At 44.1% G+C, this 26,452-nt stretch overlaps 1 protein-coding gene across 1 annotated transcript in view; it reads right to left on the bottom strand.

Moving 5' to 3' along the window:
• Positions 1-620: 620 nt before the first annotated feature.
• The window catches only part of SLC36A4 (solute carrier family 36 member 4), a 268,852-nt gene continuing 243,020 nt past the window's right edge, over positions 621-26,452 (bottom strand). The window contains exon 11 of the mRNA XM_069759231.1: positions 621-1,027. Coding sequence (XP_069615332.1) covers positions 723-1,027 — 305 coding nt within the window. The 3' untranslated portion in view covers positions 621-722. The remainder of the gene's footprint in view (positions 1,028-26,452) is intronic.

The raw sequence follows: 26,452 nt of genomic DNA, 5'->3' as shown, positions 1-26,452 counted from the left end.
CTTATGTGTACACTGAACTCAAGTAATAAAAACATATGCAGTGAGCCCCACCTAGTGGTGGCTGCTGATATTATTACTTCATTTTATGTCTAGGGATTCTTTATCATAAAATCTAATCTCTGCTATAAATAAGACATACACTAATAAAATATTAACTTTTAATTCCCTCCTATCTGTCCCTAGGATGCAGGCTACTCCCCTCCAAAAAACGGTGCTTTAAACACCTTCCCTGGATTCAGGGCTGCATCTCTGCTGTTCCTCCCAGTGTCTATTATTGTCTGCAGCTCTGACAGCATATTAATAGCGCTGCAGCCAATCAGTGAGTTCAGCAGCTATGAGCAGCTTATGGCGTTGAGCTAACTTATTGTCTGCAGCACTAATTTCATGTCGACAGCTCTTCAGCCAATAATAGACATCAGGAGCAGTGACAGAGACTCAGCATTGGACCTGGGGAGGGTGAGTAAAGCAAAGATTGTTTGTTCTTAAAAGAAACTGCAACCGGGGACAGGGGTTTTCACACCCTGAAAAAAAACATTAAATATCAGGAAAAAAAAAAAACTACCTACAAGCCAAAAACCACTTAATATAAAAAAGCATAAAATCTATAAGAAACCCCATACCATAGAATTGGTTTTAATAAATAGAGTCTACAGTACAGCGTCGCCCCCACCTTCTTCCCAATTTAAAGGCACAGTAACATGAATGTTCTACCAGGCAGCTGCTCAAGGACTTCCCACGGTAGTGCTGCTGGTCTCCTTCAGTGGACTCTCCGTGACATTGGACGCCGATAATAAAGGAGTGGGATAAATGATTTCTTCAACCGTTACGTACGTTCCCATGACGAATCCTACAAACCCAATGGCCGAGATGGAAAGGTCCTTCACTACGGTCAGAGGGTGGAGGTCTTCTTTGCAGAAGGTGATTATTTCCACCAGTGGGGGTAGGATCAGGGCTAACGAACTGCTGCACACGGCGCCCACAAAGGCGATCACCAGGTCCAGTCGAGGAATGGAGACGGCCATGGCACCTGGAGAGAGACAAGAGCGGGATCGATTGGTGCTTTTTATCACATCGGATATGAGAAATATTATATATCAGGCTTGGAAAAGATGGAGGAGAACCAATATGATTCCGGTGTTACACAACTCTACCTGGTCACATTACTATGGAGGACGCAATGAAGCCCAAACTGGTTGTGCCACCCAACATTCCAAAAAGAATCCCCAGATATAACAGACGATGGTAAACTGGGGGTTTCTCAGGACGGATATTCATGGCTATTTATAGCATAAGCCCATCAGTTTCCAATTGATGGGGGGTCTGACCACTTTTATGCTTTGGTGGCCTTGGAGAAGAGTTTGGTAACCTTAATGGTCTCGTCAACTCCACTCGATCTTCTCCGAGGGTCGGCATAGAAGGTTGTGCGAAGCCAACATGGTGCAATGCTTTCTACGCTGCCGCCAAGTTAATAATTGAGGGGGTAATATCGGACATTGGAGGCATATCCATACCTCTGTTCTTAAACACCACCTTTAGCGATACAGACGAGGGCAACTTTACTGAATTAAGCCATTTGCCCTTTAAAAAAATGCCATAGCTGTCAATTACATGAAGCACGGCTGGACTTGACAATGACCTGTTTCTTTTTTATGTCCTCCCCCTCCCACCTACACCAACAAGACTGACAAGCGAGTTTACCAGGGACTTACTAGAACTGATGACATCACCAATGTGACCAATGAGGTCATATGTGGTCACTGTCAGTTATAATCGGGAGCCTTACGCGCTGTCACGTGCCTCAACTGTCAATTATACACGGGGGTCCCGACACTGTCAGCAATAGTCAGGGGTCCTGCTAAATGTCAAATGTCTGCTATCAATAATAGTTGGGGGTCCTGCACGCGGTCACTAATAGTCAGGTGGGTTCTGTGTGCTGTCAGGTGGCTCCACAGTCAGTAATAGTTGGGGATCCAGATGCCATTACTATTAGTTGGGAGTCCTGACCCTGTTACTATTAGTTGGGGACGCTATTACTGTTAGTTGGGGGTCCTGATGCTGTCACTATTAGTTGGGGGTCCTGACGCTGTTACTATTAGTTGGGGGTCCTGACGCTGTTACTATTAGTTGGGGGTCCTGACGCTGGTACTATTAGTTGGGGGTCCTGACGCTGTTACTATTAGTTGGGGGTCCTGACGCTGTTACTATTAGTTGGGGGTCCTGACGCTGCTACTATTAGTTGGGGGTCCTGACGCTGTTACTATTAGTTGGGGGTCCCGACACTGTCAGGTGGTGCAACCATTAACTATAGGGCAGTATTTGCTCAGGGTAACTTTCCTTGGCTCTCGCTCACCCCCCAGGGTACGTCCATGTGTCCTCCAGCAGCCGAGCACTTCTGGCTGCAGGTACCTGGACGCGGACGTCTGTCATTAATGGACCTGAGAATATTATTTCCTTCCATAATTAAACATCTTCCGATCCCTTTAGTGGCGGCTAAGACACAGTGTCAGGGAGGCATCGAGGGGTTAATAACACTATTTGTCAGCCATCCCAATAACTTTTTAACGTCTGACTTCTAAAACCATCGCGGTCCTGGCGTAGAAGGGAGATAGTGCGCGGCGCCAGCTCTGCAGAACATAGGCATTCACCGCATTATCCTCTCTACCAGCCGCGGCCAGATGCCATAGAGCAGAGCGAGGAGCCGAGATAACGAGCTGTCAGCGAGCTCACGCCGCAGGAGGATGAGGAGACGACACTGCAGAGGGGCGTAAGGATGACAATTCTGCTGCACAGGAACAAATATACATGTACCGAACCGTGCAAAAGTTTTAGGAAGGTGTGAAAAAAAATGCTGCAAAAATAGATGAGTTAATAGTTGATCTAATACATATATGCTAGCCACCTTAGGGAGAGACCCAAGTTGGGCTAAATGTAGCGGGACGAAAGAGACCGAAAAGCCCTCTACTTAAAGGAAATACATAGTGGATGCTTTCCTGAAACGGAAAGTACTTGCAAGCAGCATAATACAAAGGATAGCAGGAATACCTGCTATTCTTTGTATTATGCTGCTTGCAAGTACTTTCCGTTTCAGGAAAGCATCCACTAGTTGATCTAAATCACTTAACCTCTTAAGGCGGTGGACAACGTACATTTTTAGGTTTTCATATTTTCCTGTCATTTTTCAAATAGCCATAACTTTTTTATTTTTCAGATAATATACAGAGGGTACGGAAAATATTCAGACCCCCTTAAATTTTTCACTCTTTGTTTCATTGTAGCCATTTGGTAAATTAAAAAAAATATATATTTTTTTCTCATTAATGTACACTCTGCACCCCATCTTGACTGAAAAAAACAGAAATGTAGATAATTTTGCAAGTTTATTAAAAAAAGAAAAACTGAAATATCACATGGTCCTAAGTATTCAGACCCTTTGCTCAGACACTCATGTTTAAGTCACATGCTGTCTATTTCCTTGTGATCCTCGTTGAGATGGTTCTACTCATTCATTAGAGTCCAGCTGTGTGTAATTAAACTGATAGGACTTGATTTGGAAAGGCGCACACCTGTCTATATAAGACCTCACAGCTCACAGCGCATGTCAGGCCAAATGAAAATCATGAGGTCAAAGGAACTGGCCAAGGAGCTCAGAGACAGAACTGTGGCAAGTAGGGTTGAGCGACTTTTAGTTTTTTAGGGTCGAGTCGGGTTTCACGAAACCCGACTATCTCAAAAGTCGAGTGAAATCGGACGATTATCGCGAAAGGTCGGGGATCGACCGAAACACGAAACCCAATGTAAGTCAATGGGGGAGCATAGTCGGCAGTGATGGCAAAAACATCTATTCTTGTTACTGAAGCTTGTCAATCTTAATTTACCTTATAATAATAGTAAGGCATTGGAAATTGGGGGTCATTTGGCTAAAGTTGTGGGGGGTAGGGCTGGTTCAAGTATTTAGTGGGCCCAGGAAATCTGGACCACGTCACGGCAGTGGAGCAGGGAGAGGTAAGTATTTAAACTTTGCAAGTGCTGTGATCCTGAGCAAGCAGGGGGGGCCCACTTGTTGGCATTGGCACTGGCACAGGGCCCCTCAAAGTACGGCGGTGTGTTTGCACGGCAGGGGCACCTCCCACCGGCAGCGACACTTTTGCGTATGAGGGGCCCTGTGCCAGTGACGTCGCCAACGAGTATTCCCCCCCCCACCTGATGAAGGAACCTGCACCTTCATTTGCACCTTCCTCTTTGTCCCTGTGTAAGGTGGTATGGTATGCGGGAAGGGGAACCTGACTTTCAGCAGGGTCATATTCTGGCTGTGTAGCGTGCACGGGGAATGTAGCGTTCTGGGTCAATGTACCAGCAGACTCATCTATCACTGGCTGGGCAATGGGCAGGATGAGGAGGAAACACAGATATAGGCCCAAATAATAAAGTGGGCTAAATGCAGTTCAAAATTGGTAACAGGACTAACCAGGGGGCATTGCTTTGTTCAGTGGAGTACAACTGTAATGAGACACAGTGAGTAGGCCCAAATCAGTAAGTAGGTTAAATGCAGTTCCAAATTGGTAACAGAAGTAAACAGGCGGCACTGGTTTGTTCAGTGTAGGAGAACATCAAGGAGCGGCAGACACCGTTAGTAGGGCCAACAAAACAAGTAGGCCAAATGCAGTGTTATATTAAAAACAATTTAACGAGAGCCTGAAGATAGAAGCTAGGGACAGGCAACCTGGAGAACACCTTGGAGCGGAAGACACCGTTTGTAGATCCCAGACCCAACTTGTAGGTCTAATGCAGTGTTGTTTCAACAACTACTTAACATAGTAACATAGTAACATAGTTAGTAAGGCCGAAAAAAGACATTTGTCCATCCAGTTCAGCCTATATTCCATCATAATAAATCCCCAGATCTACGTCCTTCTACAGAACCTAATAATTGTATGATACAATATTGTTCTGCTCCAGGAAGACATCCAGGCCTCTCTTGAACCCCTCGACTGAGTTCGCCATCACCACCTCCTCAGGCAAGCAATTCCAGATTCTCACTGCCCTAACAGTAAAGAATCCTCTTCTATGTTGGTGGAAAAACCTTCTCTCCTCCAGACGCAAAGAATGCCCCCTTGTGCCCGTCACCTTCCTTGGTATAAACGAGACCTTCAAGATAGAAGCTAGGGAGAGGCAACCTGGAGAACACCTTGGAGCGGCAGACACCGTCTCTACAACCAAGACCCAACTTGTAGGCCTAATGCAGTGTTGTTTCAACAACTACTTAATGAGAGCCTGAAAATGGAATTTCAGGACAGGAAACCAGGAGAACAGCACGGAGCGGCATACACCGTTAGTAGGCCCCAACCAAACTAGTAGCCCCACTGCAGTTGTTCGATTAAAAAACTATTTAACAAGAGCCTGGAGATTGAAGCTCAGGAAAGGCAACCAGGAGAACATCCTGGAGCGGCAGACACAGTTAGTAGGCCCCAACCAAACTAGTAGCCCCACTGCAGTTGTTTGATTAAAAAACTATTTAACAAGAGCCTGAAGATTGAAGCTCAGGAAAGGCAACCAGGAGAACACCTTGGAGCGGCAGACACTGTCTCTACAACCCAGACCCAACTTGTAGGCCTAATGCAGTGTTGTTTCAACAACTACTTAACAAGAGCTTCAAGATAGAAGCGAGGGAGAGGCATCAGAGAACACCTTGGAGCGGAAGACTCAGTTTGTAGACCACAATGAAACTTGTGGCCCCAATGCAGTTTTATAATTCTGACAAGCTGAAAATCAGCCTTTTTTTTTTTTTTTTTTTTTTTAAGAGGACAGCTGTATTAAGTGGCGCAGACAGACACTGTTAGTAGGCCTTAAACCACAAAGTAGGCTCACTGCAGGTTGAAAAAAGTTACATGGGTACACGGTTGGCATTGTTGTGCTCAGCGGAGGACAAATGGAAGGAGGGACCGCAGACAGACTTAGTAGGCCTAAAATTTTAAAAAATAGGCTCAAAGCAGTTTGAATTATCTTGCAGGGGTACACAGGCAGCATTGGTGTGGTCAGCGGAGGACGATTGGAAGGAGTGTCTGACACAGTTAGCACTCCCAAAAAATAAATAGATGTTAATGTCTCGCAAAACAACAAAACCAAAAAACAAAAGGGTGGCATACTTAGGTACAGGGGTGGGCTCCTCTGCTGAGTTTCAGACATAGTAATTTGGCGCCGCTAAGTATTTACTGGTGTCAATATAGGACACTGACCCTGACTATTTTAACTAGCATCATACATGTCAACAAATTGGTATTGTCAGTGCCAGGCATTGAAGGATGTCAGCGCATAGACTAAACATTGGTGGAGCTGTGAGAGATAATTTTGCAAGTGGTAGAACAGTGTTTGAGCTGGGGGAGGAGGGGAAACTCTCTTGTGGCCGGCGGTACAGGCCCAGGGCCCCTCATGTTACAACGGTGTGTCTGAAGTTGGTTGCGCGCCACCACCGCCAGAGACACTTTATTGTACTATGAGGGACCCAGTGGCAGTGCCGTCGACCAAAAGCGGGCACACCCACCTCTTCAGACAAACGGCACTCTCACGGGTGCTTGCGCCAAGTGGCGAGACCACGGCTCCGTGGGGGGAGTTAGCCCATTTAGGGAGGTGTAAACATGTCGTATGCTGGACAAACAGCTGCGGCAAATTAAGAGATTGGAACAGTCAATAAGACCAGTCCACAAGAAAGACCTTGTTATAGGAAAGCTAGGTGCCAGCCGGGAAAGGTGGGGCAAAAGAATTTGAAATCCATGAGTGGTTCATTTTAATGAAGGTTAGATCATCAACATTTTGGGTAGCCAGACGAGTCCTTTTTTCGGTCAATATTGAACCAGCAGCACTGAATACTCTTTCTGATAGCACACTAGCTGCTGGGCAAGCAAGCTCCTGCAATGCATATTCTGCCAATTCAGGCCAGGTGTCTATTTTGGATGCCCAGTAATCAAATGGGAATGACGGTTGAGGGAGAACATCGATAAGGGATGAAAAATAGTTAGTAACCATACTGGACAAATGTTGTCTCCTGTCACTTTGAATTGATGCTGCAGTACCTGTCCTGTCTGCGGTCATTGCGAAATCACTCCACAACCTGGTAAGAAAACCCCTCTGTCCAACGCCACTTCAGATTTGTGCACCTCTAACACCTCTGCCCTCTTGCCCCCTGCAGCTCGTGTGAGAACCATCACCGGCGCTGTGTGCTGGGAATGCCTGAATCAAACGGTCTACAAGACTTGCTTGTTTGGTTGCTAATATTAGTTCGAGGTTCTCATGTGGCATGATATTTTGCAATTTGCCGTTATAGCGAGGATCAAGGAGGCAGGCCAACCAGTAATCGTCATCGGTCATCATTTTAATAATGCGTGGGTCCCTTTTGAGGATACGTAAGGCATAATCCGCCATGTGGGCCAAAGTTCCAGTTGTCAAATCTGCGGTTGTGCTGGGTTGAGGGGCAGTTTCAGGCAAATCTACGTCACTTGTCTCCCTCAAAAAACCTGAACCCGGCCTTGCAACGCCACCAGTTTCTATTGGCCCCGGAGAAGCTTCCTCATTCAAAAAATACTCATCCCCATCATCCTCCTCCTCGTCCTCTTCGCCCGCTACCTCGTCATGTAGATTGCCCTGACCAGACAATGGCTGACTGTCATCAAGGCTATCTTCCTCGGCTGCAGACGCCTGCTCCTATATGTGCATCAAACTTTGCATCAGCAGACGCATTAGGGGGATGCTCATGCTTATTATGGCGTTGTCTGCACTAACCAGCCGTGTGCATTCCTCAAAACACTGAAGGACTTGACACAGGTCTTGTACCTTCGACCACTGCACACCTGACAACTCCATGTCTGCCATCCAACTGCCTGCCCGTGTATGTGTATCCTCCCACAAATACATAACAGCACACCTCTGTTCGCACAGTCTCTGAAGCATGTGCAATGTGGAGTTCCACCTTGTTGCAACGTCGATGATTAGGCAATGCTGGGGAAGGTTCAAAGACCGCTGATGGTTCTGCATACGGCTGGAGTGTACGGGCGAACGGCGGATATGCGTGCAAAGTCTGCGCACTTTGAGGAGCAGGTCGGGTAACCCCGGATAACTTTTCAGGAAGCACTGCACCACCAGGTTTAAGGTGTGAGCCAGGAAAGGAATGTGTTTCAGGTGGGAAAGGGCTATGACAGCCATAAAATTCCTTCCTTTATCACTCACTACCTTGCCTGCCTCAAGATGTACAGTGCCCAGCCATGACTGAGTTTCTTTCTGCAAGAACTCGGACAGAACTTCCGCGGTGTGTCTGTTGTCGCCCAAACACTTCATTGCCAATACAGCCTGCGGACGCTTGCCACTAGCTGTCCCATAATGGGACACCTCGTGTGCAACAGTGGCAGCTGCGGATGGAGTGGTTGCGCGACTGCGGTCTGTGGATGAGCTCTCGCTTCTGCAGGACGAGGAGGAGGAGGGGGGCGAACGCCTACAGCCAACTGTTTCCTAGACCGTGGGCTAGGCAGAACTGTCCCAATATTGCTGTCCCCTGTGGACCCTGCATCCACCACATTAACCCAGTGTGCCGTGATGGACACGTCCCTGGCCATGCCTACTGGTCCATGCATCTGTTGTCAGGTGCACCTTTGTACTCACAGATTGCCTGAGTGCATGGACGATGCAGTCTTTTACATGCTGGTGGAGGGCTGGGATGGCTTTTCTCAAAAAGAAGTGTCGACTGGGTAGCTCGTATCGTGGTACAGCGTAGTCCATCAGGGCTTTGAAAGCTTCGTTTTCAACTAACCGGTAGGGCATCATTTCTAATGAGATTAGTCTAGCAATGTGGGCGTTCAAACCCTGTGTACGCGGATGCGAGGCTAAGTTCTTCCTTTTCCTAACGAGAGTCTCATGTAGGGTGAGCTGGACTGGAGAGCTGCAGACCGTGGAACTAGTGGGGGTGTCGGTGGACATGGCAGACAGAGAGGGTTGGAGATGGTATTCTTGCTGGTGCCCTACATGCAGTGTTTCCTACTACGAAACTGGTGATTCCCTGACTGCTTTGGCCTGGCGACGAAACTTGCACATTTACTGCAGGTGGTGCGGGAAATGGTGGGCTTACAGTGAGGGAAGGGATGTAGCGTTGCTAACTAGCTTCATTGGCCGAGGGTGCTACAACCTTAAAGGGAACCTGTCACCCCATTTTTTCAGATTGAGATAAAAATACTGTTAAATAGGGCCTGCGCTGTGCGTTACAATAGTGTATGTAGTGTACCCTGATTCCCCACATGCTGCGAAATACATTACCAAAGTCGCCGTTTTCGCCTGTCAATCAGGCTGGTCAGGTCAGGTCGGCGTGGTGACATCGCTGTTTCTTCCCCAGCTTTCCGTTGGTGGTGAAGTGGTGTGCGCATGTCCAAGTGCCGAATCCACTGCGCGCACGTGAAGAAAAAGCGCGCGATCTGCGCTATTACCCTTGTCATCGGTGGGGTCGGCCATCTTCCTGAGGCCGCGCGTGCGCAGATGAAGTGCTCTGCTGCACGGGGCTTCAGGAAAATGGCCGCGGGATGCCGCGCGTGCGCAGATGGAGATCGCGGCGGCCATTTTCCTGAAGCCAAGATGCAAACTCCGGGAGAGGTAAGCCAAAACTTGCTATTGCTGCTCCGGCTTTAAAAGCGGTTTTCCTACTCCCAGAAAAGGGAGCGTTCGAGGCCTTGTGTAGCCAGACGACGAACCTGGCTCAACAACTCGAGACTTAGGTGCTATATTGCTTTTCCCACGACCACCTGATGCTCCACCACCACTACCATCATTACCAGCTGGCAATGACCGCCCACGGTCACGACCTCTTCCACCAGACTTCCTCATTGTTTGAAAAACGTAACCAAACTAACGGTATTTGTTACTGTAAAACCAGTTACAAGGTGAACTCAAACTTCTGTTGGATTTATATATCCCTTTATAGGTGGGTGAGACTGCAGGGAAAATCAGGCCCAATATATAACAGTACACAGCTTCAGTGGCAGACAGATATGCCCCTAACAGGACTGACGCTGATGCAGACAATACCAATAAAAATCTCCCCCTTTTTATTTTTTCTGGGAGAATATTGAAGAAATGTGGCCCACTCTTATACAGTATATGTTCTGTGGCACAAAATTAGAGACAGATGCCACACACAGCACTGGCAATGAGGCAGAATTGCCAATCTTAATCTCCCACTTTTTTTTTTCAGGGAGAATTGAAAAATCTGGCCCAGTATTACACACTAGGTTTAATGTGGCACAAAATTTGAGACAGGTGGCACACACAGCACTGGCAATGAGGCAGAATTGCCAATCTTAATCTCCCACTATTTTTATTTTTTCAGGGAGAATTGAAAAGAAATCTGGCCCAGTATTACAAATTAGGTTTAATGTGGCACAAAATTAGAGACAGATGCCACACACAGCACTGGCACTGAGGCAAAATTGCCAATTTTTAATCTGCACCCCTTCTTTTTTTTTTCAGGGAGACTAGTGAATAAATCTGGGCCACTGTATTAGAGTATATTTTCTGTGGCAGAAAGTGGCTTGAAGAGCTATAACGAAACAAAAAAAAAAAAAGGGACTGTCCTACAATTACTATCTCCCTGCAGTAATCTCAGCCAGGTATGGCAGGCAGCAATAACAAGGAGTGGACTGCTGCACAAAAAAGTCAAAAGTGTGGACAAACAAACAAGATAGCTGTGCAGAAAGGAAGGAGCAACAGGATTTGTGCTTTGAAAAAAGCAGTTGGTTTGCACAGCGGCGTACACACAGCAATGCAGCTATCAGGGAGCCTTCTAGGGCAGCCCAATGAGCTACAGCGCTGAGGAAAAAAAAATGTAGCTTCCACTGTCACTGCAAACAAAAAGGTGGTGTTGGACAGTGGAAATCGCTACAGCACAAGCGGTTTGGGGGTTAATGTACCCTACCTAACGCTATCCCTGCTTCTGACGAAGCAGTAGCAACCTCTCCCTATGCTCAGATCAGCAGCAGTAAGATGGCGGTCGGCGGGAACGCCCCCTTATAGCCCCTGTGACGCCGCAGAAAGCAAGCCAATCACTGCAATGCCCTTCTCTAAGATGGTGGGGACTGAGACCTATGTCATCACGCTGCCCACACTCTGCATCCACCTTCATTGGCTGAGAAATGGTGCTTTTCGCGTCATTAAAACGTGACTTTGGCGCGAAAGTCGCGTACCGCATGGCCGACCCCACACAGGGATCGGGTCGGGTTTCATGAAACCCGACTTTGCCAAAAGTCGGCGACTTATGAAAATGACCGACCCGTTTCGCTCAACCCTAGTGGCAAGGCACAGATCTGGCCAAGGCTACAACAGAATTTCTGCAGTACTCAAGGTTCCTTAGAGCACAGTGGCCTCCGAAATCCATAAATGGAAGAAGTTTGGGACCATCTCTGGCCAAGTACAGAGACATCCTGGATGAAAACCTCCTCCAGAGTGCTCTGGACCTCAGACTTGGCCGAAGGTTCACCTTCCAACAAGACAATGACCCTAAGCACACAGCTAAAATAACAAAGGAGTGGCTTCAGAACAACTCTGTGACTATTCTCGACTGGCCCAGCCAGAGCCCTGACCTACACCCAACTGAGCATCTCTGGAGAGACCTGAAAATGGCGTCCACCAAAGTTCACCATCCAACCTGATGGACCTGAAGAGGATCTGCAAGGAAGAATGGCAGAGGATCCCCAAATCCAGGGGTGAAAAACTTGTTGCGTCATTCCCAAGTAGACTCATGGCTGTACTAGCTCAAAAGGTGCTTCTACTGAGCAAAGGGTCTGAATACTTATTTCCATGTGATATTTCAGTTTTTATTTATTAAATTTGAAATTTGAAAAAATGTCTACATTTCTGTTTTTTTTTCAGTCAAGATGAGATGCAGAGTGTACATTATTGAGAAAAAAAAATAACTTTTTTGAATTTAACAAATGGCTGCAATGGAACAAAGTGTGAAAAAATTTAAAGAGGTCAGAATACTTTCCATACCCACTGTATAAGAACAAAAGATTGTTTTTTTGCGGGATGAGTAATAGTTCTGAGACACCATTCACTTTTCCAGAGAGCAAGAGAAAGTAGAAAAAAAAAATTCCAACAGTGGTAAAATTGTGGAATAATGCACAATTTTGTGATTTTATTTCTTTCTTTTTTTTGGGGGGGGGGAGGGGGGTGGTATTTAAATGGCTTTAAGTGCACAGTAAAAAAAATTACCAGATCACAAGATCCTCCAGAAGTGCACAACTGCAGCGATACCAAACTTATGTAGTTCTTATTTTCACCACTTCAGGGAAAAAAAATAAATTCTGAAAGTTTGTAAAAAAAATAAATAAATATAAATTGTGCCACCATTTTCTGAGACTTATAACTTTTTTACATTTTTCATCAGTGCTGCTATATGATGGCTTGTTGTTTTTTTTTTGTGTGGCGAGCCATTAAGATTGCACTTTTTTTTAAAGTAATTTTGGAATTTAGTTTTTAGAATTCTTTATGACATTTACCGCATGCATTAAACAATTTTATATTTTTCACAGATTGGATATTATGCACATCCAAATATATATCCACTGTTTTTATTTATTTTTTTTTACATTTGTTTAATTTAAAATCTTGGCATAAGGGGTATGATTAGAATTTTTATGTTTTATGTTAAGGCTTGAACCTCTGTCTTATCGCTTGTCCTGTATACAGCAATGTGTATCAAGCCTGTGGATTGATGTTGCAGGCAAAATAACGGCGGCTCCCTGCGAATGCGTGGCAGGTGCCCGAATAAACGGCACAGGCCGGACTGTGGTACTTATATGCCGCTGTCAGTGATTGATAGCAGCATTTACGAGGTTAACAGCAGCGATCAGTAATAGTGCTGATGACGGCTGATAAGGGCAGGTGCCGAATATATTACATATAGCCTGCTCTAAACACTCGGACAAGATTTACCCATCATGTAGCGATAAAGGGCTAACAAAACGTAAAGTCAATGAATATAGAAAAGTTTAAATCAATATTTGCTGTGACCAACCATTTCCTTCAAAAAAGTTTCAATTCTTCTGGGCACTTGTATACAGATTTTGAAGGAACTCGGCAGGAGGTTGGTCCAAACATTTTGGAGACCTGACCCTAGAAGACCTAGAAGAAGACCTAAGAAGGTCGAAACGCGTTGTCTGCACGCATACAGCAGCAGTGTGCCCCTTCTTTGATCCCCCTGTGTACACCAAGGATTTCTTCAAAATGGATTATTTTAAAGATGAAATAATAAAATGGATTTTAACTGCCAAGTAGGAAAGATCCGCTGGAATTATTTGTTGTTTCCTGTGCCTATCCTAAAGTTAGGCCATCAGTATGTACATTCTGGCACAGTAAATGCACAATGCAAGGATAAGATGCCAATAATACAAGTCATTTTAAGGAGAACTTGAAGTAGAAGAAACCTTCCATGGTGAAGTGTTGTGAGCCTCAGAATCGAAAGTGTAGAGCCACAATGGCTGATGAATGGATTTCCATTAAACCTCTCATGACATTCTCCGCTCTTGGCTAGGATCACACTAGAAAAGACTGCAGGCACCGGGCATGACCAGGCTCTCTGCAGAGCAGAAAATGTCCTGACACAGAGCGGCCATCACTCAGAAAGGACATGGGAATTACTGCAGCTAGTCGTATAGTGGTGGTGGAGCCGCTCAGGGATTTCTGCCACCGCCATGTACAGCAAGATCCTGAGCCAGCAGTGTCTGTGCGCATCACACATCTGTGCGTCACTGACTGCAGCACCGGTATTTAACACGGCTGGAGCTTCTGCTCAGAGATCAAGGCGCCATGTAATGACTGCACCAGCAGAATAGTGAGTGCAGCTCTGGAGTATAATACAGGAGGTAACTCAGGATCAGTAATGTAATGTACATACACAGTGACTGCACCAGCAGAATAGTGAGTGCAGCTCTGGAGTATAATACAGGAGGTAACTCAGGATCAGTAATGTATGTACACAGTGACTGCACCAGCAGAATAGTGAGTGCAGCTCTGGAGTATAATACAGGATGTAACTCAGGATCAGTAATGTATGTACACAGTGACTGCACCAGCAGAATAGTGAGTGCAGCTCTGGAGTATAATACAGGAGGTAACTCAGGATCAGTAATGTAATGTATGTACACAGTGACTGCACCAGCAGAATAGTGAGTGCAGCTCTGGGGTATAATACAGGAGGTAACTCAGGATCAGTAATGTAATGTATGTACACAGTGACTGGACCAGCAGAATAGTGAGTGCAGCTCTGGAGTATAATACAAGATGTAACTCAGGATCAGTAATGCAATGTATGTACACAGTGACTGCACCAGCAGAATAGTGAGAGCAGCTCTGGAGTATAATACAGGATGTAACTCAGGATCAGTAATGTAATGTATGCACACAGTGCATAGTGAGTGCAGCTCTGGGGTATAATACAGGAGGTAACTCAGGATCAGTAATGTAATGTATGTACACAGTGACTGCACCAGAATAGTGAGTGCAGCTCTGGAGTATAATACAAGATGTAACTCAGGATCAGTAATGTAATGTATGTACACAGTGACTGCACCAGAATAGTGAGTGCAGCTCTGGAGTATAATACCGGATGTAACTCAGGATCAGTAATGTAATGTATATACACAGTGACTGCACCAGAATAGTGAGTGCAGCTCTGGAGTATAATACCGGATGTAACTCAGGATCAGTAATGCAATGTATGTACACAGTGACTGCACCAGAATAGTGAGTGCAGCTCTGGGGTATAATACAGGAGGTAACTCAGGATCAGTAATGTAATGTATGTACAGAGTGACTGCACCAGAATAGTGAGTGCAGCTCTGGAGTATAATACCGGATGTAACTCAGGATCAGTAATGTAATGTATGCACACAGTGACTGCACCAGCAGAATAGTGAGTGCAGCTCTGGAGTATAATACCGGATGTAACTCAGGATCAGTAATGTAATGTATGTACACAGTGACTGCACCAGCAGAATAGTGAGGGCAGCTCTGGGGTATAATACAGGAGGTAACTCAGGATCAGTAATGTAATGTATGTACACAGTGACTGCACCAGCAGAATAGTGAGTGCAGCTCTGGAGTATAATACAGGAGGTAACTCAGGATCAGTAATGTAATGTATGTACACAGTGACTGCACCAGCAGAATAGTGAGTGCAGCTCTGGAGTATAATACAAGATGTAACTCAGGATCAGTAATGTAATGTATGTACACAGTGACTGCACCAGAATAGTGAGTGCAGCTCTGGAGTATAATACCGGATGTAACTCAGGATCAGTAATGTAATGTATATACACAGTGACTGCACCAGAATAGTGAGTGCAGCTCTGGAGTATAATACAGGATGTAACTCAGGATCAGTAATGTAATGTATGCACACAGTGCATAGTGAGTGCAGCTCTGGGGTATAATACAGGAGGTAACTCAGGATCAGTAATGTAATGTATGCACACAGTGACTGCACCAGCAGAATAGTGAGTGCAGCTCTGGAGTATAATACAGGATGTAACTCAGGATCAGTAATGTAATGTATGTACACAGTGACTGCACCAGCAGAATAGTGAGTGCAGCTCTGGGGTATAATACAGGATGTAACACAGGATCAGTAATGTAATGTATGTACATAGTGACTGCACCAGAACAGTGAGTGCAGCTCTGGAGTATAATACAGGAGGTAACTCAGGATCAGTAATGTAATGTATGTACACAGTGACTGCACCAGCAGAATAGTGAGTGCAGCTCTGGAGTATAATACAGGAGGTAACTCAGGATCAGTAATGTAATGTATGTACACAGTGACTGCACCAGCAGAATAGTGAGCGCAGCTCTGGAGTATAATACAGGATGTAACTCAGGATCAGTAATGTAATGTATGTACACAGTGACTGCACCAGCAGAATAGTGAGTGCAGCTCTGGGGTATAATACAGGATGTAACTTAGGATCAGAAATGTAATGTATGCACACAGTGACTGCACCAGCAGAATAGTGAGTGCAGCTCTGGAGTATAATACAAGATGTAACTCAGGATCAGTAATGTAATGTATGTACATAGTGACTGCACCAGAACAGTGAGTGCAGCTCTGGAGTATAATACAGGAGGTAACTCAGGATCAGTAATGTAATGTATGTACACAGTGACTGCACCAGCAGAATAGTGAGTGCAGCTCTGGAGTATAATACAGGAGGTAACTCAGGATCAGTAATGTAATGTATGTACACAGTGACTGCACCAGCAGAATAGTGAGCGCAGCTCTGGAGTATAATACAGGATGTAACTCAGGATCAGTAATGTAATGTATGTACACAGTGACTGCACCAGCAGAATAGTGAGTGCAGCTCTGGGGTATAATACAGGATGTAACTTAGGATCAGAAATGTAATGTATGCACACAGTGACTGCACCAGCAGAATAGTGAGTGCAGCTCTGGAGTATAATACAAGATGTAACTCAGGATCAGTAATGTAATGTATGTACACAGTGACTGCACCAGCAGAATAGTGAGTGCAGCTCTGGGGTATAATACAGGATGTAACTTAGGATCAGAAATGTAATGTATGCACACAGTGACTGCACCAGCAGAATAGTGAGTGCAGCTCTGGAGTATAATACAAGATGTAACTCAGGATCAGTAATGTAATGTATGTACATAGTGACTGCACCAGAACAGTGAGTGCAGCTCTGGAGTATAATACAGGAGGTAACTCAGGATCAGTAATGTAATGTATGTACACAGTGACTGCACCAGCAGAATAGTGAGTGCAGCTCTGGAGTATAATACAGGAGGTAACTCAGGATCAGTAATGTAATGTATGTACACAGTGACTGCACCAGCAGAATAGTGAGCGCAGCTCTGGAGTATAATACAGGAGGTAACTCAGGATCAGTAATGTAATGTATGTACACAGTGACTGCACCAGCAGAATAGTGAGTGCAGCTCTGGGGTATAATACAGGATGTAACTCAGGATCAGTAATGTAATGTATGTACACAGTGACTGCACCAGCAGAATAGTGAGCGCAGCTCTGGAGTATAATACAGGAGGTAACTCAGGATCAGTAATGTAATGTATGTACACAGTGACTGCACCAGCAGAATAGTGAGTGCAGCTCTGGGGTATAATACAGGATATAACACTGGATAATATTTGCAAATCAACTCGCACCTCTTTGCCAATTATATCTACATGTAGACTGTAGAATTGGGCTTAAGTGCAGACAAAGTATTTATGAGCTAAAACACTTATGAAAGATTTAAATTCTCTGGAACTTGTTTGTTGTCCTGAAATCACCTGTTTTTTGGCTCCTGCCAGGGACTAAATGACTCTTCTTGGCGTCCTGCATTACAGTCCAATATGCATATTGATGGTAAATAAGGGGAATAAATTGAAAAATAATTGGAGATTGCTTTTCTAAAGTAATTACCACTGTGTATTATTCCCTGACTTGTAAATATAAAAGTAAGACAATGAGCTTGGATATTTGCATTCTGCTATTTGCACTCGTGGCTGGAGCTGAACACGGCTAATGTGTATGTGCAGACATGAAATGAGTAATGTAATTATGGTAATACAATGTGCCGGAGAATATTGACTTCTTCATTCCCACTGTTTATTGGGCGGGGGGCATTTTGACGGCTTGGAACTGGGGACTTAAAGTGGCCAAAAATTTGTAATAAAAGCGGAATCCTCAAAATGTGTATTCATTAAGCAAAATATTCTCATTACTAAGTAAGTGTCTGAGTGCAGGAAACATTCCCACAAATAAATTAATCAGTCAACAGAAAATGTATTCAGCCAAAACCCGGCATACGAAGATTGTAAAATCCAGCTCACGCTGAACAAAAAGATATCCCCGAGTGACTTGGTGGTCTGTATCTCTGCACCAGCAGGCGTAGAGTCGTTTTATTAATAGCCCCTCATATGGAACATGGATATCATACTAGATATCTATTAGACTAGCCCACTAACAATAAATGACTCGGTATTGACAGATCCGGCCCATGCCTGTTTTACAGGATCGGCCATTAATTTGAAAAAACTAGCCTGTAATACCACTTTTCACCTGCGGAGGCAATGATGGGAGAAATGTAGGGCCAGTCCCAGGACTTAACGTGAGTAAGCATGCAAATAAAATGGACAGAAGGGAGGAGGCTTTTGATGACACCCCTACCAGTTAGCTGATCTCCGCAGATTAACTTTGTTGGGAGACAAGAGTCCTCCTAAAAAAGGCTCCTCCCACATGTCGATTTCAGCTGCTTTTAAGCACAGTATAGAGTTTCTTGCACATACAGGGCCATGTTAATGTTTGGGCACCCCTGGTCAAAATTACTGTTATTGTGAACAATTAAGCAAGTTGAAGATGAAATGATCATAGAATGGTAGAGTTGGAAGGGACCTCCTGGGTCATCTGGTCCAATCCCCTGCTCAAAGCAGGATTCACTAAATCATCCCAGACAGATGTAAATTAAGTTAGTCTGACATGACTTATTAGTTACAAACCCATGCTGACTCTGGTTCACTTGATTCTTATCCAGGTACTTACATACATGTTGTTTAATAATTTGCTCAAAGATCTTTCCTGGTATAGACATCAGACTCACCAGCCTATAGTTCCCTGGGTCCACCTTCTTTCCCTTTTTGAAGATAAGATCAACATTTGCTCTTCTTCAGTCTTCTGGGACTTCTCTTGTTCTCCAAGAATTTTCAAAGATTATGGAGAGTGGTTCAAAAATTTCTTCTGCTATCTCCTTCAGTACTCTGGGGTGTAATTCATCTGGACCGAAGACTTGAATTCATTTATGTTAGCTAATTGTTTCCTCACTATCTTTCTGTCTCTAAAAGGACTAAAGTTAAATATGACACATTTCCTTTTTATTTTAGGAAAAAATCTTGGCATTTCTTTGTATTTTTTTCCATTTTAACAATTACGAAAAAAAATGGGCTGATGTAAAAACTTGGAGATTTGTGTGCTCAGTAGTGATGAGTGAATATACTCATTACTCGAGATTTCTCGAGCACGCTCGGGTGACCTCCGAGTATTTTTTAGTGCTCGGAGATTTAGTTTTCATCACCGCAGCTGAATGATTTACATCTATTAGCCAGCATAAGTACATGTGGGGGTTGCCTGGTTGCTAGGGAATCCCCACAGGTACTTATGCTGGCTAAGAAATGAAAATCATTCAGCTGAGGTGCTGAAAACTAAATTTCCGAGCACTAAAAAATACTCGGAGGACACCCGAGCGTGCTCGGGAAATCTCAAGTAACGAGTATATTCGTTCATCACTAGTGCTCAGATAACTTTGACCAAGGTTTCAGACCTTAATTATGCTGTTAGGTTTACAGCTTGTTCACCATCGTCATTAGAAAAGGCCAGGTGATGCAAATTTCCCAGCTCTATAAAAATCAAGCCTCCTCTAACCTTGTGCCAAAAACAGCAGCCATGGGTTCTTCTAAGCAGCTGCCTAGCACTCTGAAACTGAAAAATGGTGGAGGCCCACAAAGCAGGAGAAGGCTATAAGAATACAGCACAGCATTTTCAAGTTGCTCTTCCTTCAGCTGAAAATGTAATTAAGAAACGGCAGTTAACAAGAACAGTGGAGATCAAGATAAGGTCTGGATGACCAAGCAAAATTTCAGCGAGAGCTGCTGATAGGACTGCTAGAGGTAAATGAGAACCCCTGCTTGACTGCAAAAGACCTTCAGAAAGATTTAGCAGACTTTGAAGTTGTGATACATCGTTCTACTGTTTAGAAACACCTGCACGAATATGACCATCTTGGTAGAGTCATCATAAGAAAACCTCTCCTGCATCCTCAACATAAAACTCAGCTTCAGAAGTATGCAAAAGAACATCTAAACAAGCCTGATGCATTTTGGAAATAAGTCCTGAGGACCGATGAGATTAAAATAGAAATCTTTGGCCACAATGATCAAACGTATGTGTGGAGAAAAAAGGGCACAGAATTTCAGGAAAAAGAACATCTTGCCAACCATTAAGCATGGGGGTGGATCAATCATGCTTTGGGGTTGTGCCCAAACTTTTACATGCCACTGTATACTTCAATACCTTTATTATTTCCTACCATTGATTGAGCTTGATGGATATTCGCCTTTTTTTCAAACAGTTTTAAATATGTAATTAAATATGTCAATTAATTGATATTTTTGGAGAAAAGCAGAGGAAAAAAAGATGATGATTGGACACTCAGCATTAGGTACTGTACACAATCTGCAATGCCCGCTGTCTTGGGGTCATATTCGACACCGAACTTTCCTTTACTCCCTATATCCGATCACTCACTTGCTCCTGTCACCTGCATCTTAAAAACATCTCCAGAATCCGATCTTTTCTCACCTTTGAAACTGCTAAGACTCTTACTGTTGCTCTTTTTCATTCTCGTCTGGACTACTGCAACTCTCTTCCAATCGGTCTCCCTCTTTCCAAACTTTCTCCTCTCCAATCCATCTTGAATGCGACAGCCAGGGTCATATTTCTGTCCAACCGCTTCACCGATGCCTCCATCTTGTGCCAGTCATTACACTGGCTACCCATTCGCTACAGGGTCCAGTATAAACTCATCTCTCTCACCCACAAAGCTCTCCGCAGTTCTGCACCGCCTTATAGCTCCTCTCTCATCTCCGTCTATCGCCCTACACGTGCCCTCTGTTCTACAAATGACCTAAGAATAACATCCCCCATAATCCGAACCTCGCACCTCCGTCTCCAAGACTTCTCTCGTGCTGCGCCAGCTCTCTGGAATGCACTTCCCCAGACGATCAGACTGATACCTAGCCCCGAACTATTCAAGCGGGCTTTAAAAACCCATCTCTTCAAACAAGCCTACCACATCAACTACTCAGCAAACTAACTTTGTCCTGTTCCCTCCTTCCAAATATTACTCTGAATCTGCACCCTACTATTCATCTGTCTCCACACCCTCCATGCACACGATAACTGCACTTGATACTTGACTATTGCACTTAAACACACGGGCTGATGACCGGATCATGCAGCTTCATATGAAAATCCCAATTTATTATAATTGCCAGACCTGAAATAACAAGCACTTTTCACCTATTGTGTCCCCCCCATTTCCTTGTAGATTGTAAGCTTGCGAGCAGGAACCTCACCCCTAATGTCACTGTTTAAATTGTCTTAACTTATACTGAATTCATTGTCTGTACATGTCACCGCTTAATTGTAAAGTGCTGCGGAATATGTTGGCGCTATATAAATAAAAATTATTATTATTATTATTTGGATATGGGAATACTGGCCAGTGGATATTGATTAAGAACAGGAACGAAATGGTGCTGACCTGACCTAAGCCTCTTCTTTTGATGGGCACCATACAACCGTGCCCTCAATATGAGCATTTTTAAAAGTGAAATTAGGTAGGCAGAAAACAGGAGTCTGGAAAAATTAAAAAAAAAGATTTACAAACTAATGCCCATTTTTTCGTTATCTGAGTGTAGACATGTTAGATGAGATTACCAGCCTCATTTGTCGCATTTTCTGCAGCAGTGGAAAAGAAAAGGCCATAAGATTAATTCACAGCTGCTAATTTTCTACATGAAGACAATGACTTCATAAACTAACGTGTCATGCCATCTTCATAGCATTGCATCCCAAGATTAATAAAAGTGTCCTCTCTTCCGAAACTAAACATTAACCTACAAAACAGTGAGAGGTGGCACTGAAAGTTAAACACTAAGCCAAAATTTAATTATCTCATCACTTTCTCAAGTCACATATGTAAGCCTATCTTAAATACAATGATGAAAAATAGTTTAGGATAAAAGGTGGTACTAAGTTATTAAATTATTACTCAGCAAGGGGACCCTCCAACTGATGCTAACAATGGAGCTCCACTAAATGGATTGGTGGAGCTAGCAGGGCCATCGATCCACGTAGACCCCTGTATTAGGAATCGGTGAAGGATCCCACACTGATTAGCATGTTATCACCTATCTTTCAGATATAGGTTGATTTACGAACTGGTATAAACCCTTCAAGATATTTAAATATCATCAATGAGCATCCTCCATGTATCTTGGCATAATATCAGTGGGTATCTTTGCTAAAATTGTAGAAATCTTTACAAAAAAAGTCATTTTTTTAATAAAAGCCAGCCATTTTGCACTGTAACCCCCTAATTAAGAAAATAGACTGGGGTTATTGTTCTAAGATACTGTAGCTGTAAAACTGGGTTCTCAGCATAACAGTCACTCTCTCGGTCTAGGAGAAAAATATAGATTTTATATTTTAATTTTTGCAGCACCCCAAGTGTTCCTTGGCCCATAAAGCTCAATTTTATTCACGTTGCTGCTTAATATTAACTGATCACTTCAGATGTATTCAGCTCAGCCTTAAAGAAGTTGTCCACTACTTGGACCACTTCTTGTCATACCCCTCGCTTGTCCCTGTTAAAAAAAATTAAAACCTATACTCACCTCCCATACCGCCACCATTACCACGGTGTTGGCACTCATTCTCCCTGGGGCTCTTGTGCCGTGTTGCAACATGTGACGCCCAATGAGGCGTTACTGTCCCTGCCTTTGGACAAATTGAACATGACGAGGATCAGCTGCAACCTGGACATTCTCTTCATGATCGACGGGGCAAGTGACGCCAGGGCTGATTGGGTACAGGTGTCACAAGTCACAACACCGAACAAAAGCCCTGGGGAGAGTGAGTGCAGACACTGCTGTGGGAGGTGAGTATAGGCTTTATTATTTATTATAGGGGCCAAACATTTTGATCAAGAAGAGGTTCTCCTATTAGTGGACAACACTTTAAGTTCTATTTGCCACGTTTCAAACCTACTTTCAGCAATTTTCTTCTTTCCATCACATTGGGCAAGGTTCTTGACTATCCTATGAGTAGTTAACTTTTTTTGTAATGTTGAAGCCAGGACTCCAAGGTCTTTGGAGATAGCCTTGTACCCTTTGCTATGTGAGCACATTGAGTATTTACTTGCAGAAATATGCTGATATTCATACTGATGCAGTGTGGCATCAGGGTAATGGGATTAGGGCTTGGTGTCAGCAGCTGTCATTGACACCTAGCTCTAGGCTTAAGGCCCTGTCACACATAGCGAGATCGCTAGCGAGATCGCTGCTGAGTCACAAGTTTTGTGACGCAACAGCGATCTCAGTAGCGATCTCGTTATGTGTGACACGTACCAGCGATCAGGCCCCTGCTGTGAGATCGCTGGTCGTGTCGGAATGGCCTGGGCCATTTTTTGATCGTTGAGGTCCCGCTGACATCGCTGAATCGGCGTGTGTGACGCCGATTCAGCGATGTCTTCGCTGGTAACCAGGGTAAACATCGGGTAACTAAGCGCAGGGCCGCGCTTAGTAACCCGATGTTTACCCTGGTTACCATCCTAAAAGTAAAAAAACAAACGCTACATACTTACCTATCGCTGTCTATCCTCGGCGCTCTGCTTCTCTGGTCTGGCTGTGAGCGCCGGTCAGCCGGAAAGCAGAGCGGTGACGTCACCTCTCTGCTTTCCGGCTGCCTGCCGCTCACAGCCAGACCAGAGAAGCAGAGCACCGAGGACAGAGCGATAGGTAAGTATGTAGCGTTTGTTTTTTTTTTACTTTAACGATGGTAACCAGGGTAAACATCGGGTTACTAAGCGCGGCCCTGCGCTTAGTTACCCGATGTTTACCCTGGTTACCGGGGACCTCGGGATCGTTGGTCGCTGGAGAGCTGTCTGTGTGACAGCTCTCCAGCGACCAAACAGCGACGCTGCAGCGATCCGGATCGTTGTCGGTATCGCTGCAGCGTCGCTATGTGTGACGGGGCCTTTAGTAATCAAAAGATGTGAGCCTGACACCTTCATCACTAAGCCGATTAGTAAATATAAACACACACATTGTCACCAGCTAATGTAAACGGGATAACAGAATGGAAGTACATAGGTTGTAACCAGACAGCAACTGTTAATTTTAAAGAAAAAAAATGAAAAAAAAATTGCAAGGCCTCCCACATAATTTCAATAACCAGCAGAGGGAAAGCAGATGGCTGTGGGCGGGCTGATGTTAATATTCTGGGAAGGAGCCAATAGCCATAAAGGTTCCCCGGCTATTAATTTCAGCTCACAGCTGTTTACTTAACCTTTACTGGCTAGCTTACAGGGGGATCCCAGAAAAAAATTGACATAGGGTCTACCTATAAAATCTAACCAGCAAAGGCTAGGCAGATAGCTGCGGGCTGAGATTAATAGCCTAGGAAGGGGCCATGGATATTGGCCCCTCCCATCAGCTATCAGACAACGCAGAAAAGGTCCATCTATATTATGCAGTAAATTTGGCACTTGGCCTCGCTCTTCCCACTTGCCCTGTAGCGGTAGCAAGTGCGGTTCATATTTGTGCGGTTGATGTCACTTTTGTATTGTCCGGTAACATCAAGCCCACAGGTTAGTAATGGAGAGGCTTCTATAAGACACCTATCCATTAGTAACCCCATAGTGAAATTGTATAAAAACACAGACACCCAGAATAAAGTCCATTATTTGAAATAATGACAGACTCCTTTAACCCCTTAATGACCGCCAATACGTCTTTTAACTGACCTGAGATATAAGAGAATAGCCTCCCCATACAGGTGACAATCCAGCATCTGTTGGTTGTACACTATAGCTGACAACTTGCTGTATCAGCCACGATCAGTATTTGCGCCTTCTAAATCTGTTAAACCCCTTAGATGCTGCTGTCAATAGTGACTACATCATTATAAATGGTTAACAGACTGTGGGGGCTTCTTCTTTATCCCAATTGGTGCCCTCAGATCATGATTTTGTTGTCCTAATGTTTGCCATGGCAATTCATGACCAAATAGCGGCCTTAGAGTCTGACGACTGTAGTAATCTGTTTAGAAGTTAGCAACATTTAGGTGGTAAAAATGCACATTTTCATTTCTGTCATGCCATTTTGCATTAATTCCTGTAAAGCACCTGAAGGGTTAATAAACTACCTGACAGCAGTTTTCAATATGTTTAGGGGTGCTGTTTTTAAAATGGTATCACGTTTGGGGGTTTCCCAATATATGGGACCCTTAAAGTCACTTTAAATATGGGTAAGTCCCTAAAAAAATAAATGTGGGAAATTTCTTTGACAAAATGAAAAATTGCTGCTACATTTTTAAACCTCTTAAAATGCTAACAAAATAAAATAACATTTTACAAATGGTGCTGATGTAAAGTAGACATGTGGGAAATGTTATTTATTAATGGTTTGCTGTTGTATGACTATCTGGATTAAAGGGATAATCATTCAAATTTAGAAAATTGCTAATTTTTTAACATTTTTCTCAAATTTTTTATATTTTTTATAAATAAACACAAAAAATGTTGAACTAAATTTAGCATTATCATAAAGTATAATGTGTCACGAAAAAACAATCTCAAAATCACTGGGATTTGTTGAAGCGTTGCAGAGTTATTACCACATAAAGTGACACTGGTCAGATTTCAAAAATTTGGCTCGGTCACTAAGGGGTTAATGAATCTTAATTAAACCATACTTACCGAACGCCTAATCCACCAAAGCCAACGTCTCCTGCAATGTCTCCTGCAACAAAAATAAAATAATAAACCACAATATTCCTCACCTGTCCGCAGAGAATGTAATCCATAATGTCCCACGACGATCCTGATCACTTTGAGAGCCGGTGATACACTGACAGGAGATAATCGCTCCCGCAATGTAAAGTGAGCTGCTGTGTGAGTTCTCACGCAGCGGTGTCGTAAGCGAGAGCACCAGAGCTGATGAACTCCAGTGAACTCTCACAGCAGCTCAGTGATACACTGACAGGAGGTAATCGCTCCAGCAGTGTATCGTCGGCAGCTGGGTAGAGCAGTCACATCTCCCGATGTGACTGTTCTACACGTGAGATCGCCGTGGAACACACAGATTACGTGGACGATGGCGGAAAGGTGAGTATATATGTTGGTTTATTATTTTACATTATTTCTAGGAGACGAGGGTGTAGGGGAAAGTAAAATGAGTTTTATTTTTATGTGAATGTGTACGTAATTATTTAACTTTTTTTTTTTTACTGTGAGCACAGGAGCCGTCAGATAAGACTACGTCTCCAATCAGCGGCACCTGCTGTCACTTATCAGTGACAGCAGACTTAAAGGGAACCTGTCACCCCGTTTTTTGAGATTGAGCTATAAATACTGTTAAATAGTGCCTGTGCTGTGCGTTACTATGGTGTATGTAGTGTACCCTGATTCCCCATGTATGCCGAGAAATACATTACCAAAGTCGGCGTTTTCGCCTGTCAATCAGGCTGGTCTGGTCAGGTGGGCGTGTTCACAGCGTTCTTTTCTTCCCCAGGTTTCCGTTGGTGGCGTAGTGGTGTGCGCATGTCCAAGGTCCGGATTCCCTGTG

The sequence above is a fragment of the Ranitomeya imitator genome, chromosome 3, assembly GCF_032444005.1.
Source record: "Ranitomeya imitator isolate aRanImi1 chromosome 3, aRanImi1.pri, whole genome shotgun sequence".
Classification (NCBI taxonomy): domain Eukaryota; kingdom Metazoa; phylum Chordata; class Amphibia; order Anura; family Dendrobatidae; genus Ranitomeya; species Ranitomeya imitator.
The sequence above is the reverse complement of the archived record's forward strand: the minus strand, read 5'-3'. Positions and strand labels throughout refer to the sequence as shown.